This window comes from Alnus glutinosa, chromosome 3 (genome assembly GCF_958979055.1).
Source record: "Alnus glutinosa chromosome 3, dhAlnGlut1.1, whole genome shotgun sequence".
In the NCBI taxonomy this organism is placed as follows: domain Eukaryota; kingdom Viridiplantae; phylum Streptophyta; class Magnoliopsida; order Fagales; family Betulaceae; genus Alnus; species Alnus glutinosa.
This window is the reverse complement of record NC_084888.1, coordinates 36307603-36328177: the sequence shown is the minus strand read 5'-3', so window position 1 is coordinate 36328177 and position 20575 is coordinate 36307603. Positions and strand designations below refer to the sequence as shown.

General features: G+C 36.0%; 3 protein-coding genes and 1 non-coding gene across 4 annotated transcripts; 1 reads left to right on the top strand and 3 right to left on the bottom strand.

The window, feature by feature from the left end:
• Positions 1 to 3989: 3989 nt before the first annotated feature.
• Positions 3990 to 6233, bottom strand: LOC133863915 (transcription factor DIVARICATA-like). Its single transcript, XM_062300060.1, has 2 exons — positions 5027 to 6233; positions 3990 to 4725 (listed from the first exon to the last, which is right to left on the bottom strand). Exons 1-2 carry the CDS (start codon positions 5416 to 5418, stop codon positions 4245 to 4247), a joined length of 873 nt encoding a protein of 290 aa, XP_062156044.1. The 5' UTR covers positions 5419 to 6233; the 3' UTR covers positions 3990 to 4244.
• A 1534-nt stretch (positions 6234 to 7767) lies between these two features.
• Positions 7768 to 7840, top strand: TRNAR-CCU (transfer RNA arginine (anticodon CCU)). The gene has a single exon. It is a non-coding gene; the product is annotated as a tRNA-Arg (tRNA).
• A 934-nt stretch (positions 7841 to 8774) lies between these two features.
• Positions 8775 to 15046, bottom strand: LOC133862750 (laccase-22-like). The gene is made up of 6 exons (XM_062298607.1): positions 14912 to 15046; positions 12301 to 12452; positions 11906 to 12150; positions 11672 to 11800; positions 10242 to 11162; positions 8775 to 9265 (listed from the first exon to the last, which is right to left on the bottom strand). Exons 1-6 carry the CDS (start codon positions 14996 to 14998, stop codon positions 9135 to 9137), a joined length of 1665 nt encoding a protein of 554 aa, XP_062154591.1. The 5' UTR covers positions 14999 to 15046; the 3' UTR covers positions 8775 to 9134.
• Positions 15047 to 18693: 3647 nt separating this feature from the next.
• Positions 18694 to 20422, bottom strand: LOC133863424 (uncharacterized). The gene is made up of 2 exons (XM_062299360.1): positions 20354 to 20422; positions 18694 to 19182 (listed from the first exon to the last, which is right to left on the bottom strand). Exons 1-2 carry the CDS (start codon positions 20420 to 20422, stop codon positions 18694 to 18696), a joined length of 558 nt encoding a protein of 185 aa, XP_062155344.1.
• Positions 20423 to 20575: the final 153 nt, after the last annotated feature.

The window sequence follows — 20575 nt, the reverse complement described above, 5'->3', positions numbered from 1 at the left end:
ACGTCCCCCAAGTATCATTTCTCCTTATTCCCTAATTTCCTGATTTTATAGTTTTGATTGACATGGAGTTTACATGATTCATGTTGGCAGAAGCGATATTAGGTTTTCTTATATTAGATCGGTGGTCAAGGCAAAAATAAAATTTTAGGTGTAGGGGGCACAAAAAAAATAAAATAAAATAAAAATTTAGAAGGTAACATGTTAATTTTGAAAGAATTGGGGACTAGTACCTCCCCGAAAGCTCAACCATGACTAAAAAGTTTGTAGGAACTGTTGTGTGCTGTTAACATATTAATTAGATAAATAAATTTACTTTCTTTCTTCTATTATCTTCAAATTTTTTGAATAATTAGTTATTTAAAATGACATTATTCCACGTGTTTTTATCTTGCTGTCTAAACTTTTTATGATAATTGATGATTTAACATATGAAAAGTGATATAACTTAAGGTGATTATTGTTTTCGCGGGTTATGGAACCACTATTTGCTATTGGCATATGTAGATGATAGAAGAAGAGTCATCCAATAGTTATTTTAAAGCAAATGCAATGCTGTAAAGGAAGATGCTCAGGAATTAAAAAAAAAAAAAAAAAAATTGCTGTAAAGGAAGAGAAGTGACAAAAGTGAAATTGGGTATTTAAAATAAGCAAATATATTAAAAAAGTCATCAGCTCTATTAGAAATTTGAATTTATTGGGCACTGAGGGCATTCTCATGGGGCTATCCAAAGGTTATTTTGGATAGTCATGTTGTGAAAATTGGCAAAAATTTATCTAAGTCCAGCTAGCCAATTTAGCCAAAAAGATGGCTAGCCGGTATAGTGTTAGCCATATTTTAATTGAATAGTAAAAGTAGATAACTAAAATAAAGAATAAAATATAAGCGGTATGAAAAAGTTTGTAGCTAAAATAAAAAATAAAAAAAGAAAAACGAAGAAGTTGTTTTAGCTAAAATTTTATGAACCGAATGTGAATGCTTTGACAAGAAATGGCTACATATATAAATTTCAATACTTCAATCATTAAACAGAAAATAGAAAACATCATTGGACTTTTTTTTATTTTCAAGGCAAAAATGAAATTGCTCTAGTGGGCGACTCCATGGAGATGAAGTCAATTCCAATTATGAATAGAACAAGTTCTTCTTCCCTAAGATAACCTGCTGGCAATGGTTTTGTCCTTATTCTTCAAAGGTACTTCCTTTCACCATTTTGTGATGTCCAATTATGGGTGTAAAAGGCCAGTGGAGAAATGCAGATTTCCTTTTGTATTTATTTTTTTTTATTTTTTTTTACAATGATAATCTGCATAGTATATTATTATTATTATTATTATCTTTTTAGGTCCTTTTCACCTAGAAGCCCAACAGCATCGTGCCATAGCACAGTGTGCTGCACTAATAGGCATGATTTTGCCCAACAGTAGGGATGTTGTAGTCTCACTTGGTTTCTGAACTGCTCTGTTTCTTTCACCTTGGACACTTACTTTCACTTCTATAATGGCTAATGAAATTTGTGAACTTTGAAGAATTTTATAATGAAATGGAACATTAAAGAGAAAACGGAACAAAGAGAGAAAATGAAGACAAAGGATTTTCGGGTGTTATATCGCGGACGTTCACCATTAAGGAATTTCATTTCATATTTGGCTTAGATGCTGTAAAAAAAAAAAAAAACTACAGCACCTAAGTTTTAGTTTTCTTACAACACCTAAGCCAAATCCTAAACATATTGTTAACTTAGTCATAATTTGTCCACCAATTCTATTAATTATATCAAAGCTGATGACAAAAAGCTTCCTGAAAGATCATCTCCAAAGCCATGTGGGCCAATGAAAATGCATCATAGAGCCTCGAACATATCTTTATAAATAGTGGAAGTTTGTGTTTGGACATGGAATATGGCCTCTGCATGGTTCTTCAAAAGGATTTGAAGAGCAAACAAAAAATTGCTAGAAGGGCAAGACTTTTAAATAAGAAAAGATGGGGTAAAAGGGCAAGATTTTTAACCTTCTCAAAGGTTTGATCAAAATTAGAATAAAGTGGGCAGAGTGCTTTCTTATGCAACTTGCAGAAAGGCTGCTTTTCTTAAAATATACTATGAAGTTGATAGTTTTGTCATTTAGCAAACCAAAAGAAAAGGGTTCACATTAATAACCATATTGCTAATGCTGCTCTGGAAATTTTAATGCTCAATGTGTGGTTTAGAGATTGATATACGCAAAGTGACTTGGGTGGGCACTAAGCTTTTTGATAATAGTTGCAGCAGCAACATTAATGGTAGTAGAACCCACGATGGCAACTAAAAAGAAAACAAAAACAGTAACAGCATATAGGAAACATGATTTTTTTATTCACTTGACATTTGTGGAATGCCTATCTTTGAGATAGAGATAGTGATCCATCATCCATCATCATCCATGTCATGAGGGCCCGATGAAGTACCCCCAATAGTCTCTTTTTCTTTTTTTAGGGGAGGGGTGGTGGGGGATTTACATGAAAAAGTTAAAATAATTTTTTTTATTTTCAGAGAATATAGATGATTCTAGTATTCTAATGTTTTTTTTTTTTTTTTTTTCCTGTAATATTGATGTGATTTTTCTTTCTGCGCACCTACCCATATGTGATGAGAACATTCCTCGGATAAAATTGAACTGTGAATCTCTACTTTTATCTCTTCATCTTATCAACTTGAATTGATCAAGGTATAATCAACTCAACGTTTTCAAAACGCGTGGTCTGAAAATATGACTTCTTTTACATTTTTAAACTAGCATTTAATTTTCTTAAAACACATTTTCAAACAGAACATTTCATGTGATTTGGTTTTAAAATACTGTGAAATCGCGGGGTTAAATGCACTCTAAGACTCCCATCTGTTTATTCTCTTGCACCTTGGCACCAAGGAAATATTATTGACCATTGTACCAAACCACAAGAGGGAAATTTGAAGTCATTCTAGATGTAAAACTCAGTTATAATCTTCCATGGTCAGGGAACAATCAATCCCTGATGCTGCATGATTTCAAAGCTATGTTCTCTACTCCAATGATCAGGGTTCCAACGTGCATAAAATCTGAATACAAATTTAAGTCTACAACCCCTTTTATGGATTTTTCAAGTAAAATACAGAATCACTATAAAGTATGATGCTTCCAGAGACTGGTAAAAGGAGAAAATATGCTGATGCAACAGTCTTGCCACGATCGACAACTGGGTTGGCCCAAACAGAAATATCAAATAGAAGGCAACATTGGATAGGTCCATAGAAAGATGATTAGAAAAATGAAAACCACAATGGCTTTCTTACGTGGATTGAAGCATGGGATGCTTGTTAAGTGGAATGCAAACTCAGCTTCGACTAAGTGATGGTGATGAAGCTTGGTCAACTTGGCCATATTATACCATAAAGGTGAGACTGGCGGAAAGCGTACCAAGAGAAAAAGAAGCAATCAGATACTGTGGAATATCAGAAAAAGTGACAAGTGAGTCAGCCAGTTTGGCCACATCACCCAAACCCATGGCTGCGCTAATGCAACTTTCACAAAAACTATTCTACATATGAAAGCATAATGGATCCACCGATTTCTAGCCTCAGATCAATCAAACCATGTATTTGCAGAACTGGCAACCAACATATTTAATTTAGATATGTGTTGACATTGACAAGAGAAATCCTATTTAATAGACTAGTATACGATGGAGATGACGTGCTAGCGAAAATTAGCCATTGATTTTTCTTTTTTACAAGTCATTGCTGATCTAAAGACTGATTTTTACTGCCACGTCATTCTAATTGTATGGCAGTTGTGTAACAGTCTACTAAATAAGCATTATTCAGTTGAGAATAAAGAAGGGCTGAAAATAAGCTAAGAAGCACAAACTCCAAGATAAAGAAGTATATTCACTTTGTACACTGAGAAGCAAATCTTATTGATATGGTTATTTTTAATGCTTCTTCAAACTGCCTGCCATTGGTTTAAGCAAGTAATGCTGACACCAGAAAAAGAATTAATTATTCAAGAGAAGGGAAATATACAGATAAATTGAAGGGCTTTCCAGTTCAAAGATTGACACCAGTATAAGAGTTTTTCTTTCTGTATTCTTCGAAATCATGTAACTCGATCCCCCATTTATGTAATCACACAGAAAACCATGACAAAGGCTCTGACATTGAAATTATACTGAACATGATCGGACTCGGCACTTTTTAATCAATGAGTACAGAAAAAAGAAAATGGCTGCCTTATCCACGTTGTTGATGTCTTGAGCATTGGATTTGAAACACTGAGTTGTGCGGTTTGGTATGAGCTCCATAATAAGCACTGCCAAACAGATTGTGCCCTTGCACTTTGAAGTCATATGGAGGTGACATTAAAAGGTTTCCAATTCCATGAGTCGGGTTGAAAACCATGACTGCTTCATCATTAGGTTGATTCCAGTCGAGTGAAATTCTTGGTGTGCTTGTGGGCTTTTGCTGTGGTGGCAGCACAGAAGACTGATCATATGAGTGAGGCTTATTATTTTCTGATGCAGTTTCTGTGAGATTGACAGTTGTGATATCATGGATGCTTGGCCTCCTCCTATCTTTCCCTCCAGAATGCTGCCTTTGAAAGTACTTCTGAGCATGACTTGCCACTTGAGTTGGAGTCTTAGAGATTACAAAATTCCGGGAGATATTTCTCCAATCCCCCTTACCGTACTTTAGGAGCCCCATCAGAAACCGCCTGCAATTCATTAACCAAACAACCCTATTAGAATTTCCTGAAGTGTGACTCAAGTAACAATGTGGCATAGTGGAAAAATTATTTGGTTAATGACTAACCGATTGAAAAGCAAAGAAAAGAAAAGTTGAAACATGCGTTTAAGCCGATAGTTTCTTTTCCTTAGTTCCCACAATAAATGAATACAGATTATTGGAAATTCATTTCATTTTTACTATCAGAAACAGAAGAAAGTGTAAAAGAGTGATGAAAACTTCATGCAAATTCTCTCACACTCAGAAACAGAATTTTGAAGGGAATTCACCTGTGCTCTTCTTCTGTCCACGGGACCCCTTTCCTCCTTTCCTGATCAGGAACCCGAGCAGTTGAAGACTTTCTTCGATAGGCATCGAAGCTGCAATTATCCACCAACTCCAATGTGAAAGAAGAGGTAAGGTAGCCGGGAATTGGAACCCGCCCTGCTTCTATGTCACAAACATCTTCTTCCAAGTCCTGGTACTGCTTAATCACATCCCACACCGTCTTCCCTGGGATCATTGACGCCACTTTCATCCATCGGTCAGGCGTTTTCTCATCGAATATAGCCAGAGCACTCTCAAACTTCTTATTCTCTTCTCTAGTCCATTCTGTGCTTTGGCTTACTGGGGCAAGCCAAGGAGAGCTTGACATATATGAAGCCGGATATAGAGTTTCCATAATTACTAGCGCACTAACATACAACAATAGCTGGATAATTCATGTAAGAAGGATTGAAATCAAGCTTTTAAAGTGAGAGATATAGGAGAGAAACAGAGACAGAAGGCAGAGAGAATGTAATCTTTACAATGATTTAGAAGGCATTGAATTCAGAATCTTTTACTGGGAATCAAGAATCTCCTTTTCTTAATAGCATCAATTAAAGAATCTTAAAAAGACCCACCTTTTAAGAATCGAAGGGAATCATGGAAAAACATGTGAATTCTGATTGTGTTGCTTTGGTATAAACCCCTAGAGAGAGAGAGAGAGAGAGAACCCAAACCCAGATGGAATTTGAAGCAGAGAAGTTGAAAACTTTTGAAGTAATTAAGCTCAAAAGTGAGAAGTTTTATGCTATTCAGATTGCCACTACAGAGCGAAAGAAGCTCTAGAAGATCAGGAAAAGAGAGAAAAATATGACGAACCCGAGAACAAGATGGTGGAACAAGGTGGACAAACCATGACCCAGTTGATAAAAGAGATTGATTCTTCAGAATCCGGAAAGAAAAAGCGGGAAGCCATTTTTATTTCTCTTCGTTTCTTTGAGGAGAAGAAAGAGAAACCCAAATCTATAAATATACAATCGGTAAAAGGAGAGCCAAAGCGAGCAAGCGAGAATCCAAGATATGAATCAGAACCAGTTGAGATTTTTCGGTTGGCTGTGGATGGTTTCAAAGTAGAGGAGAGTCGGACAGAGAAAAGGAGGCTTGAAATGTGGCAAGTTGAGTGTGGAGTGTGGAGTGTGGCAGTCTAAGGCCTACTACTACTGGCCTAGTGACAAAGTTCCCTCTTATAATAGTGTGTTTCTTCACGGATTTTCTCATGTATTTCTCTTTGCTTTCTTTTCCTTTTCAATGGACCAAATTATGCTTTCAAATTAGGTAATACTTGAGTGTAGCAAAATTTTCGGAAATCATCTGGAAATTTTGCTTATTAATGGCATTTTTATAATTATTCAAATTGAAAATGATAAAAACACTTCAGCTACACAACACCACGACCCCACTTCATGTGTCTTGAGGGAGTGAAGGTGTTGTACACTTGAAGTGTAACAATCACTTCCTTATTCAAATTAACCTCCCAAGGTTTGATTACTTTAAGGTTAATGAACCAAGGTTGAGGCAGTTTGAGGTTTAAACTTGTGTCGGCTTGTGCCTTTTTAATCAAATCTCAAGGAGAATGAGGTCTCACCTTTTTAATCGTTTTTTAATTCAGAAGTAACAATTTATGACCAAATAGGGTAGTTGTTTTAGTGTACCAAAAATAATGATTTTATTTTAAAATGTGATTTTTAAAAATGAGGTTAAGTGTTTGAAAATGTGATTCGCAAACGGGACACTTTTCACAATTTTGTTTAAAAATACTCTCTTGACCTGCAAAATCACAGTGTCAAATGCACTCTTAGTAGTCCCGTTCAAATGAAACATTGTGATGAAGCCCTCAGTCGAGCTACCAAACATCTAAGATTGTTGTATATGCAACACTCAGTCGAAAGTCGGTTGTTATCTATTTGATGAAGCCTCTCAGAAAGTAGGGGTGGGCGTTGGTTCGATAAGCAGTTAAGTCGGTTAAGTTGGTTCGGTTAAGTCGGTTCGGTTAAGTCAACTTTGTCGATAGAGTTGATAGGCGGTAGTCGGATAATTTGCCCACCCCTTTCAGAAAGTCACTTCGGTCGAACTGATATCGACTGATATTCGACAGTGGTTCTCAAGAAGTTCTACCCAAACTAGCTTATTATGAAACCATCTCGAGCCCAACACGAATCATTTAGTTTATATTATAGTCTGATTCTTATTGAGGTGTTGTAAGTTATGTCATTCAACCCAAAATCATATATATATAAAAAAAAAAAACAAAAAAAAAAAAAAAAAGAAAAAAAAGAAAGAAAGAAAGAAAGAAATTACAAAGAAGTGTCATGTTTTATAATGTGGATTTTATTTTTGTTTTTGGTAATTAAAATGTGAAACTTGCCTCAAAGAGTCCCTTATGGTTGGTTGAACGAAAGTTTGGTGATAAATAGTTTCCAAATGAAAAACCATCATTAGGATTGGTACGAAATCCTTGTGTCGAAAACTCTTTTTGGTCAAAGATTCATTCAATAGTTGACATTTCGAATCTTAGTTTATATTTTCTTGACCAGGTTTTATTCGTTCTTTTCTTTTCTTTTCTTTCTTTCTTGTTAATGCGAGGTTTTATACGTTCGAATTCAATCCACCTATTTTTGTCACTATTGGAATATTTTCTGCTGGCAATTCTAAATTAGATCAGATACTTCGTTTTTAATAAAAGAAAATTGCAGGGAAGCAAAATGCGCCTGTAGCTCAGTGGATAGAGCGTCTGTTTCCTAAGCAGAAAGTCGTAGGTTCGATCCCTACCTGGCGCGTTGCTAATTAAAGTTGATTGCCTATATTTTTTGCACCCCATTCCTTCCTTCTTGGTATACCAGTCGGCGCTCCCCATGTGATGGGCCTCCCAGGCCCGAAATAGGATTGATGAGGCCCACCAGCCAGGCCTAATTAACATTTGACCAAATTTTTACCGTGAGGAGGAGGGATAACTAGTGTTGGTAATATTCATGAAAAAAAAAAAAAAACTCCCTCTTGATAATGGCTCCCTGGCCTGAAATAGAGCCAACAAGACTTATCCGACAAGGAAACATTGCCACCAAATTTAGGCCCATTCAGGCCCCAACGATTAGTTAATTATGTGAGAGTTAATTTGCTTCCTTAACACGAAACCACAAAGCATGTCATGGCCGTCTGTCATCGTCATGCCCTTACCTCCCTACAACAGTAGCAGGTGGCATTTAATTCGAAGTCATTGCCTCGCCAGAATCGCATCACGATGGAAAGCAAGACACGGCATAAGACATAATTCGTCAGAGTCAGTGACTAAACACCATACTCAATCAGAGCACTGCCCAGTAATAAGGAGCACCTGGTAAGACCCATGCAGAGGAAAGAGAGCCCACGGCGTAAAGAAAACAAGCTATTGAGAGGTATGAAAATATTTCATTCATTCTATCACCACACAACAACCTTATAAGTATTACCAAGCTTCTTTCCTAAGAGATTTTTGACTTAAGGATCAAAATGTTCTCCCGTTGGCCTGCCCGACAAGTCATCCTTGTTTGTTTCTTCTTATTGCAAGTTTTGTTGGCTTAGAGTACGGTGTCCAATCAACTAATTATTCACTTTTTAAGATAAAAAAATATCTAAAGTATTACAGTTTTTACTATAATTTCGTTATAAACTTAAGTAACAGAATCTGAGTTAATTTGTAAATGACTTATAGTAGCACACTCCTTAAAATAATAATGATAATAAATGAATGCTTCAAAAGTTTCAATTCCAAACATGAGATTATCACCATGAAAGATCCTTCTAAGCTCTACCAACCACATATACCCTTATATGCACTCTAAAGTACAACTTCAACTTCAACCCACAAGGAAAAGGACAACCAAAAAGGAAAAAGAAAAGAAATTGAGTTGTACAGTATAACTAACTTGCCCATTTTCTTATTCCCCTCCCTCTCCCAAAAAGAACCAACCACTTCGTTGTTGTTTATTAACCATGTCAAAGTTTTTGTGCATCTTTTGGTGTCTTATATTTTAGTAGATCTATTCTGATGCCTGGTTTCAAGCATTGATGCGAAAAAACAGTTTATTGGGCATTCTAGCACTTGGGAAGGTCGTTAGGAAGCGGTAGCAGAGACTCGTTCGGGCCCTTACCATTGTCTACCAGGAACGCCATCTTAAGCCCCCACGTTGTGTGTACTTCCAAATGGCAATGCAGGAACCAAACACCTACAGTCACCAAAGTAGCATATTGGAACAGCTTTAGGATACATAATTGTTGAGAATAATTTGAGCAACTTCAAGGATTCATGAGAAAGAAATTTCACAGAAGGTTAAATCTGTAGATCTTTTTGTCTTTATTTTACAGGAAAAAGAAGAAGCTTGATACTAACTTTGGGTAGAAGTCACGCTTGAAAACCTGCTTAAAATGAGAGGGTATCCAAAAGCTTATATACACATGGTTAAAATTGCACTAAGTCATGTGTGACATTTAAGATCATAACATACCACCACACTCCGCAGTCGACGTCTACGACGGCCCACTCTATCAACATTAACCCGATGATAGCTCTTTCTCTTTTGGTGATTTCACTATTTTATTAATATTCAATGACTTAACCTTATGCTCATACATAATACCAAGACATTTTAATATGTGTCCAATCCTATACTCGACGTGGTGGTTGACTTTGATACCAAATAATATAAAATTTGGGTAAAACTCATATTTGAAAACCGGCTTACAAGGAGAGGGTACTCAAAAACTTATATACACATAGTTAAGATTACACTTAAACCATGTGGGACAATTAAAATGATAATAAAGCTCCATATGAGAAAAGTTGTGCTTGGTTATGCCATTTCTTTGGATGGCACTAGTTAACTTAAAAACAAAAAAAAAAAAAAAACAAAAACAAAAAAACAAAAGAAAAAAGTCCACTATTTTCAGGAGTCGCATCATGTAGTGTGATTTCAAAGAGAAATGAAGGAACCTTTTTGGGTTTCTGCCACGCCAAGACACGCTAGAAGGTGGCAAGGTGCAACCTCATTATCAAGGAAAAAGACTACTTATCAATATGGAATTCATTTCTACATTAGTGTCTCTTTTACTGGAATTGATGCCAAACCTCAAAAATATAATTAAAAACAAAAACAAAAAAACAACATTCTCCTAACAAAAAACAAGATAAGGCTGAAAATTTACCTGGGTTATCTGCCTTGAATCTGATTGCAGTCCATCCAGCAGTTGGTACTGAAACTGTGTTCCTCTCGACAGGATCAACAAGATTAAATTTCTGTGGATCCTTTTCTGGATCAAAATTCCCTCGTCCCTTCCCAACCACAAAGAAATTAAACCCATGCAGATGGGTTGGATGGTTCTCTGGTGCTATTATAGCAGTGCCTTGCAACACAATTTGGATTGCTGAGTTATAAGCCACCCTATATAGCCTTGTGCCATTCGTGGTCTGGATATTAGATGGCGGGGTTCCAGTATAATTAAAAGTTATTGGTGGGTTTCCTGGAAAATCATCTGTGAAAACTCCTGGTATGTTATAGTAATGTGCTTGAAGGAGAGCCATAGTTGGCAACACAAAGCTAACGTTATTAATAGCCGCCACGAGCTGACTGCCATTAACACATGTAGCACAAGGGTTAACCCCAACGGCGAAGGTGAAAAAAAGAGAATGGTCAATGGATAAAGGAACTTTTGCAGGGTATTTTTCTGAATTAAGGCTTCGAAGTGAGTCCAAGAAGGCATCTGTCAATGGAGTTGCGTTTAGAGGAGGAACACTGGTTAAGATGGTTGGGGGATTAGCAGGGGTGCCTTTATAGCGCAATGTAGCATAATTAGTCTTGTTGTCAAGGCCAATGGGAGCATCCATGAAAGGAGAGACTGCTATCAAGTACTTGCCAATACCCTGATTTGCCGTCAGAAGGGCGTTTGTGGTTTGGCCAGGGCTGATGAATATTACGTCAGTTTGGAAGGGCTTTGTGTAGGAGGCATCAACTTCAACAATTGTCAGATTATGCCCGGCAATCTTGAAGAAGAGCTCATCATTCAGCGCTGCATTGATGATGCGTAGTAAATAGGTCTTGCCACTTTCAACATGTAAAGTGTAACCCCCTGCATTTGTACAAAAGCAAAACTATGTTTGTAAAGTCTTCAGTTCCTTTGTCTTAAAGTTCGATCATTGACAAGGTTCAAAGAAAGGGTAAGGCATTGATAAAATATCAATTCCAAACCGCAATGCTAGCAGATGATAAGGAAGGATTAAATTCACCAAAGAAAATAAAGAGACAAGATTAAAGTTTAATTGAATCAATTATATGCTGATAATGTATTTTGCTTTTGTCCTTTTTACATTAAGGTTTAAAACGCTGATGGGTGGTCTGCTAAAATCTAGATTACTGAAAAAATTTATAATTCCTTCAAATTGGGTTGGAATAATTAAATTCTTCAAATTCAGTCTATTAAACTGATATATAATTTTTAAAAATGCATGTGAGAATTGCGTACTCTGAGGACATGTTTGCATTAAAATACTGTTCTTTTTTTTTTTCTTTTCTTTTTTTATTTCATGTGTTTCTTAGTGAAAACAAAAATGAATTGAGAAGATATTCCCATTTCAGTACCCTGAGAAGAGCAACCAGGAACAGGTCCAGGATGGCCATTAATGGTGTGCGCATCTGATACATTTGGTGGGAAACCAGATTGCGCAGCTTGATTGACAACAGCTTCAACATCCACTTTCCACCATTCGGCTACAATTAAGAGTAGAAAATCACATCATAATTACTATGAATATTGAACTAATTAGGGATATTTAAGATCGAATTACAAAATACTAAAATATAATCAGAGCTCACCTAAAATGATGATTTTTTCTTTATCTGGTGTGGGAAATGGGTAAGGAATGCCTCGCTTGGGCAAGATAACAATGGCGCCATGTATTGAAGCCCTTAGCCAGGAGATATGCGCATGCCAAAGAAGCGTGCCTCTTTGGCCAGTGAGGGTGAAGTTGTAGATATAGTTCTGCCCCGTCTGTATAGGGCACTGAGTGATATATGCTGGCCCATCCGCCCAACCGGTTCGAAGCTGCCTTACTCCATGCCTGCCGTTACAAAATGTTAGCGGCAATATAATTATTTTTTTATAAATTGACGTGATAATTCACAAAACGTGTATCACATCAACTATTAACGATATCATATAAATTGCCACGTCAATTTGTAAGGAGAAGAAGCTGAAGACATTTTCTCACCAGTGGACTGTGACATTATGTGTAACGTGGTTGGTGACCCTCACGGTGACGGTATCATCTTCCCTTGCGTAGAGTGTCGGCCCCGGGAACTGCCCGTTGACTGTGAGAAGGGGTTTTGTTGCACAGAGCTTTGTAGTGTTCTTCAAGACCACCTACATGCACAGGTGTTTGATAAAAGATCGATCGATCTCACCCATTTTTCATATTTGATGTCAAGATATTTTACAGATCTATATCGTTCAAATAAATCGAGATAAGAATTTCTAAATTTAATTATTCAATTAATATTCAAACAATGTTCATTACCTAAAGTCTAGTTGTTTAAAAAAAAAAATGAACTAAAATTTCTTACAAATTGATTTGTAAGAAATTTCATACAACCCAAATATAAGATTAGCATGTGTTCATTGACATGTGAGAATCACATGTTGTTTTAATAGAACGTGTTTCTCACGTGCTGCATTAATATAAAAACACATGCTTCTCACATGTTTAAAAGATATATGTCACCCTTATATGTGGGTTGTACGAAATTTCTTACAAACTGATTTAAAGACTTTTTTACTCCCTGTGGTTTAACGACTTCATTTTTTGCTTCTTATGATTCATTTCGTATCGTAGATAGTACCTCGATTATGATTAAAGACAAATATTGTACATCCGTCCAACTTCCGTCAAAAAATTGACGGAAGTCCATATCATATGCCTTAAAAAACCAACACATGTCCATATGCATAAATTCAAAAAAGCAAAAAAAAAAAAATGGAAAAGAAAGAGGGGTGGTTGGAGCCACTCTCATGACCAGTCTAGGGGTGGCTAAACCGCCCCCATGGCCTTTGGGGGTAGTTCAGCCACCCCCAAAGAATAAAATGGGGTGGCTCCATTTTACCCGAAAGGGTAAAAATGTATAATTTTTAATTATACATGGGGATACGTGTCGCTTAATTTTTTAAAACATGTAATATGAACTTCTATCAATTTTTAGACGGAGATACCGTATCTGTCTTTAACTATAATGGATGTATGATCTACGATGCGAAATGAACTATAGAGAGCAAAAAATAAAAGCGTTTAACCATATGGGATAAGACGTATTTAATCCAAAAATAAAATAAAATAAATCTAGAAATAAGTGTCAAAAGGGGTGAGGCATCATCAAAGTTGTAGAATATATATAGGGAGTTACTTCCCGTGGTTTTCTATCCTAAAAATAAGAACTCATTTTATCATTTTCATAAAATTAAATTGAGCACCGAAATTTGGACTCAAACTGGTTATCCCGGTGAAAAATGAAGGGGAAGGAAGTCTTGGAGCCTGGTTTGCATTGCGTTGAAAAATAGAACTTTTAACGATAGAAAAGTCAGGAAAAGTTTTTTAAAGGAAAAGCTGCATTTCAAAGTTTCTTTCAAAATGTAGTTTTTGACATTTTTAGAGCAAAAAAGTAAAAAAAAAAATGTTTTATTATTATTATTATTATTAAGTTTTTTACCGAGCAAACCAATTCTTACGTACATCTTTTTTTGTACTAATCTTTTTTAAAAAATAAAATAAAAAAAATAAAAATAAAAACCTCCTTAACACAATTCCAGACGGACCTTAATTAGAAGTGCAACCTTTTTATAAATATGAAGGTCTCGGAATATTTGGCTAATTGGGCTTCTTATTAAATTTTCATTATAAATATAAAGTTGGGAAAATACTTTATTACAAAAACATGCAAAAGACGTTCTGTAAAATTATTGTAGCTAATTACTCTAGATAACAAAGCTGACCATTACCGAATTCAAGCAAAAAAACATTATAAATTTGAAATTGATATAAACTTGACCCATTATGATAAGAAAAAATTAATTTCAATATTTAAATAATACTTTAGCACTCTTATCGATCATCGGTGGATTCAAACTCTCCATCAACAAGCTAAGTCAAATTCACCACATAGAATATTTAATTAAAAATAAAAATAAAAAACTTTAATATCATACTAAATCACTATTTATTAAAAAAAAAAAAATCATTCAATTAACACTTTTACATTTCCACTTCCTAACAAGTTCTTTTGAGTGATTGCAGCCACCCTATGCTAGTTTCTCCATATACTTGCATGAAAACCAGGTCGCAAAAGCAATAAAAACGAACCAATTAACAATGTAATTAATTAGGGCATGTGTTGGATAACACTTATTTTTTATTATATTTTATTATTTTTCAAAAAAATGTTTGATTTTTTTTTTTTGAATTCAAATTCTAATCAATTTTGATCTAATTTTTTTTAATTTTGTCTCAAGTTTTTTAAACTATCTAAACGTAATTTCGAAAATCAAATTCTTTCGATATTTATAATTTTAAATATAATATAAAATAATAAAATATAATACAAAAATTTTACACACCCAAACGAGCTCGTAAGTTCTATATGGCCAAAAAAACAAATGTAAGTTCTAAATTGGGTCTTTGATATTTTTACTAGTAAATGCGAAAAAAGCATGGCTTTTTCACCCATCACAGGTACGGTAATGACGATGATGCCATTGCAAGCTTTCTTACGTTGTCTATTGCATGCCGGCCTGCCGACGAAGAAATGCAACAAAGTACTGAAAAATGTACTTACACTGAAATTGTAGTGACGAACCAGGGACTCAACCAATGCCGGAAAAAAGAAAGCTCCCAGTAACACTGTCCGAAACCAACGATCCATTCTCTCTCTCTAGCTCTCTCTCTCTCTCTCTCTCTCTCTCTCTAGCTCTCTCTGGCTCCGAGCTTTATGTCTGACTTAGCTTGAAGCGACAGACCACCTTAAAAAGGACAAGCTAGGTCTTCGATGTCATGTCGTTGTAAATCGGTAGGTGAAGGAAGAGTCCCAGCTATATAATATGACCTAGTTTTCTTCCATATTACACAAAGTAGTCTGTCCATTTGTATGTGTAAGCAAAAAAACCATCTTGCTGCCATTTTCAAATGACTGAAACCCGCGTAAGAGTTGAAACATACCGCCCAACTACACGACTGTTTCTCTCTCTTCATTAGGAATATTATCGAAGAGCATTCATAATCACATTTTCTTATTTTTTCTATTAATAGAAACATTGTTTGCACTCTGCTAATATCTTAATTATTATATTCCTTTGTGTGTGTTTAGTCAGATTTAAAGTACGTACGTACTCCTACATGATGATAACAGTTTAAAAAAAGCAGACAAAGTCTCATATAACATCCTGATGTGTATATATAAAAAATATCCGAAGTATCATTTCATGATTCAAATCAGCAAATCGGTTATAGTGTTAGATAATTGAAGATTTAATATGATATCAAAACAAAAGTATTAAGTTCTCCGTTATTCACCTTCTATATTTTAATTAAATATTTTATGTTTTAGATCTCATTTATTAGTGGCGATCGATTTATGTTCTGTTTGTTTCAACGTAAAATAGTTTCTGTCGTAAAATGGCTTCAAAAAAGTCATTTTTTAGGAAAATATTTTTCGCCGATAGCATTTTCAGGTGTTTGGTGTGTACGAAAAATTACAAATATTTTTTATATTTTTATTCAATCATAGTAACTTATAAAAATCAATTTTTATTCACAATATATAAATATTAATGTAAAATAATATAAAAATCACCGGTGACGAGATTCCGTTACTGGCCAGTAGGATTCCGGTTATTGTTGCAGGAATTCGGACAGTTTCGTCAGAATCTGGATTGACCAGATTCCTTTGAAAGTGGCTTGAATCTGGCCGTTCTGGAAAGATTCTACCAAGATGGCTAGAATTCGGCGACAATGACCGAACTGTCGGATTTCATTACCGAACAGATTTCGATGGTGGTCGACTGCTTGAACATGAAGATCGACTACGTCGTTTAAAAGAGGGTCGAATGCATCTGCCGTTTAAAGAAAATAATTTACGCTTTTAAAAAACGTAAATCATTTTCTGAAATTTACTAAATATTTTTGGTCAAACGGAAATCATTTTCCAGTTGACTATTATTTTCGCTCCCACCTAACACTGAAAAATGTCAAAATTATTTTTCAGAAATCATTTTGCAAATAAAGCATTAATGTATAATATCTATATGTACGTGTCTTAATTAATTCTTACTAACTATTCAACATTTTTAGGGCCATAAATTAAGCTCATCAACCATTGGGATTGGCTGGTCTCGCCTGCCTGAATTACAGTTTGCTCGACTGCAATTAAGAGAGGGGGCCCATCACTTGACCAATTAAGAAGAAGAAGGATGAGGTGGGTCCTGTCAAATTATCCTTAAAACGTACGTAATATGTACTGAGGAGCTAATAATTAAAATACTCTTCCAGAAGGGTATTGCTAGCAAAGGAGATCGATGGGATCGATGGTGGCGGTGGGTAACTCCTATCCATAAGTACTGTTTGACATGTTTTTCAAAAGAAAATTTTATTGCTGAGCAATAGTTTTCAGATCATCGACTGGAATGGCCTAATTTGCTGTCTAGTAACAGCTCAACTCCCCTGCAAATTTCAAAACCCAACATCTTTTTCACTACGATATTCAAACCCCAGATCATGCTTTTTTCGTCATGCCTTTCTTCATGTATGAAATAAGATAAAATTTTCAAAGCCCACATCTTTTTCTTATTATGCTTTAATTCTGTCTCGTTCACATTAAATAGAAAATCCCAAGAATTTACAAGCCGGTCACATAAACCAAAAAAAAGGTCAAAAGAAAAAAGAAGAAGAAGACGAAGATCCGAGGAACAAAAATACAAAAAGGTAAATTAAATAAACTAGCTAGAGAAAAGGTTTATAGTGAATTTTGATGTCATGGGGGTGGATTAAAAGCCGCCTGTGCCCATCACCTGATCGTTTGCAGTATACGCACGTTCCCCCCACCTTAATTAGTGGTCGATTTGCCTTGTGATATGTCATCCTAAAGTCATGACTTCTAAGTTTTAACAACCCAAATTAGCAACTAATTAATTCTGTATTAATCAGTGTTGTATATAACATCCCCGAATCAAATGGTCCTTTTCTTAGTGATTTATCAAGTATTATTGAACCAACTACCAAGCATATATGATGACGGATCCGGCTTCCATGCGGTAGTTTTAAACTACCGTATGGGTGTTGTAGTGAAAAACGGTACCGTTTTCCACTTTAAAAAATTTCCAAAACTTTTAATAAATTTAAAAATTATAAAAATAATAATAATTAAAAATCAAAAAATATTAAAACAAAAAAAAAACATAAGGGGTGGCCGGCTTGCCGAAGGGGGTGGCCGGCCACCCCATTATTGGCCAATGGGGTGGCTGGAGCCACCCCAGTCGGCTTTGGGGGGTGGTCCGGCCACCCCCAAAAGGCCAAAAAACAAAACAAAAAAAAGTTATGGGTTTGGGGGGTGGCCGGACCACCCCCAAAGGCCAAGAGCCACCCCCTTGGCCAAAATGGGCAAGCCGGTCACCCCTTATGTTTTTTTGGGTTTTAATATTTTTTGGTTTTTAATTATTATTATTTTTATAATTTTTAAATTTATTAAAAGTTTTGCAAATTTTTTTAAGTGAAAAACGGTACCGTTTTCCACTACAGCACCCATGCGGTAGTTTTACAGCATGGAAGCCAGATCCTATGATGATACGCTTGGATTTTGACAATTGGGCCCTTCCAAAGGGACGGATTGTCCATGCCTAAGCGGGCTCCTCAACCTATCCCAATGGCTGCACAAAATTTGTAGTAAAGATGTGTATCACCCATCTCCCCCGTCACAAAGAGCAATTGAGCATTAAATGCTCTCCCCTCCACCGGCGTGGGGCAATTGGACATTAAATGTCGTCTAACCCTTATTCGGACACCCTTTTGACAGAGTCGGTGAACTACCCCTACGAATTCACTACACACCATCCAGCCAATAGATGACACGTGTTGAGTCAGTACGAGGAAGATATGGCCTTCCATTGGGAAAAGCAAAAGTATAAAAGGGACGGTAAGTATCTACATTCGTTCGACAATACAATCCAGCACAATTCTTCCTTAACGGGGGAGTTCTCTTTGAATTTTTTATTGATGCTTAAAGCATCAGAGGTATTCTAGTCGGTTCACACCAGCAAGCCTCTAAAGCCTTCTTTGTCCAGCTTTTGCAGCTACACTTAGCTGGGGAAGGAGTTCTTATGATATAGCATGTTATTGTTGCCAAGAGCAAATTAAGAGCATGACATATTGAGAAAATCAAATCCATCTTTTGGAAGAGCCAAATACAAAAGTTACTGTTTGAAGTTGCACAAATTAGTCCTTGCCCAGGGGAATAGAAACCTTGGTTAGAAATCAGTTTATGTGGAGTAGACAATACATTTGATGACGTTCTTGACATTTTCTGCAACATATATCCAAGTATATCACAAAAACGTGCTTGGATGCTTCTCAAACTTTCTTGGATGCTACTTCAATAGCACCCTCAATTCTATTAATGCAAGATTTATAGAGATATCCTATATAATCAATAAGGCTGTCTTCACATGCGCCTTCCAGAGGGTTAATCTCAAATGACCAGTCAACTAGTGTCGAATTATCCCCATAATCTACTAGTTTTAATGAGTTTACAGACCCGTCTAAGCCCACATTGCTTGCTTCCATTCTGTACACATAGCTACGTGATGTTGAGTCCATGGAAACCAGCTTCTCCTTGACCCACGACCTTTCTCCATCCTGCTGAGGGAACATGAAACCAGAGACTAGCCGAACATAGCCTGGTATGCCTTCTTCCCCGGCCAAGTCAGTGCATTGTTCAACCATTGGCATCCATTCTGAAAGCTTTTTACTTTGAGCAACTATGTTCCACACTTTGTCTATGGGTGCACCCACGATGCCACCAACTGATCCATGCCATTTCCCATTTTCGACTTCCAATTCCTGCAGCGAAGTTAGAATTCTAATTGGTAATTAAGTGCTCGTAATTCTATGTTAACGATGCTAAAATATATAGCATTCAACTGCTAAAAAAAAAAATTGCAGAACTTTGGAATGCATCCCATGCTTATATGCACTATGCATCAGAAATTCAGAATGCTTGCTTATAAGAAGAGATCAGCAGGGAGACGACATCTCTCAAGGAATCCAAGGAAGCGAATCAACCGAGGCAAGGTTTATGTTCCTTTATAGAAGACAAATAGTATGAGCTTACCGGGGGACAACTTCAAGGCTTATCTTCTTAGTGATTTACAAATATTTAAATTAGAATCTTGGGTTGTTTCTATGTTTTTGTTCTTTAATCTAATAAATTACCATCTTCTCTTGGAAAATGCAGTGAATAATCTTTACTTGTTCTGGGTTGATCTTTTTGTTTGGCTTGAGTCCAGTCACGAACGGAGCCAGACATTTCGTTGGGAGGGGGTCAAATAAAAAATAAATTAAAATATGTGGTCAAAGTATAAATACAAAATATACTGGATGGGTTTGATATCTCTTCATCTTCAAGTTTTCAACGCTTTCTTGAGTCTTTTCTGTACTTGGAAAAAAAAAAAAAAAAAACGCATATTTTTTATAGTACATTTCTTCTTTCTTTTTTCTCAACTCTACACTACATCATCTACAACTCAAACCAATATTCCATTTCATTCAACACGTAATATCAGTCACAATATGGTAGAGTGGAGCTTTTCACGGCGAGACTGAACCACTATTAACCCAAGATTTGTTCACTAAGATTCCAACTCCTGCAAAGATCAATATTCTCAAGATTTTTTTTAAAAATCTTCCTCTTTCCAAGTTCCCAGCACTCAAGAACGAACCTTCAAAAAAATATACTGAGAAATTTGCTCCTCTGTTTTCGGCATGCACTCATAGTTTAATTCATTTCTATTTCTCCACAAATTATAAACCGTTTCACAAAGAATTAATCGACACAGATAAGCTCTAAAAGGTTTATTCTTTCACACTTTAATAGCAAAAATGGGCCAAAATTTCTAAGGGGTAGGGCAAAAATTTTAATGGGTAAGGGCCAAATAGACTGAAATTCAAATTATACTTGTTAATTTTTTTATTTTTTATTTTTTCAAATGAACTAGGGGGCCATGGCCCTTACCAGCCATCCCCTAGCTCCGTTCCTGTCCAGTTTCAACTGGAACTTAACTCTTTGGGAATCCCCATGCATGTTCCGTGTGTCTTGTTATGGGACAAATGTCTCAATTCCAACAAGTCCGATCCCAGTTGTGCTGGACCGGCAATCAGAAACATTCTTGATGTAAATGGGCACATTATATTTAGGAGAAGATGAAGTAACACCCAGCCAAGACTAGCTGCAATT

Coding starts and splice junctions, on each gene's coding strand:
- LOC133863915 (XM_062300060.1), bottom strand. CDS start 5,418: ATGGAAACTCTATATCCGGCTTCATATATGTCAAGCTCTCCTTGGCTT. Junction 4,726..5,026: donor TGGACAGAAGAAGAGCACAG/GTGAATTCCCTT, acceptor AATGAATTGCAG/GCGGTTTCTGATGGGGCTCC.
- LOC133862750 (XM_062298607.1), bottom strand. CDS start 14,998: ATGGATCGTTGGTTTCGGACAGTGTTACTGGGAGCTTTCTTTTTTCCG. Junction 12,151..12,300: donor CATAATGTCACAGTCCACTG/GTGAGAAAATGT, acceptor TTGTAACGGCAG/GCATGGAGTAAGGCAGCTTC. Junction 11,801..11,905: donor AGAAAAAATCATCATTTTAG/GTGAGCTCTGAT, acceptor TCTTAATTGTAG/CCGAATGGTGGAAAGTGGAT.
- LOC133863424 (XM_062299360.1), bottom strand. CDS start 20,422: ATGCATGGGGATTCCCAAAGAGTTAAGTTCCAGTTGAAACTGGACAGG. Junction 19,183..20,353: donor ACGGAGCTAGGGGATGGCTG/GTAAGGGCCATG, acceptor ACTTCGCTGCAG/GAATTGGAAGTCGAAAATGG.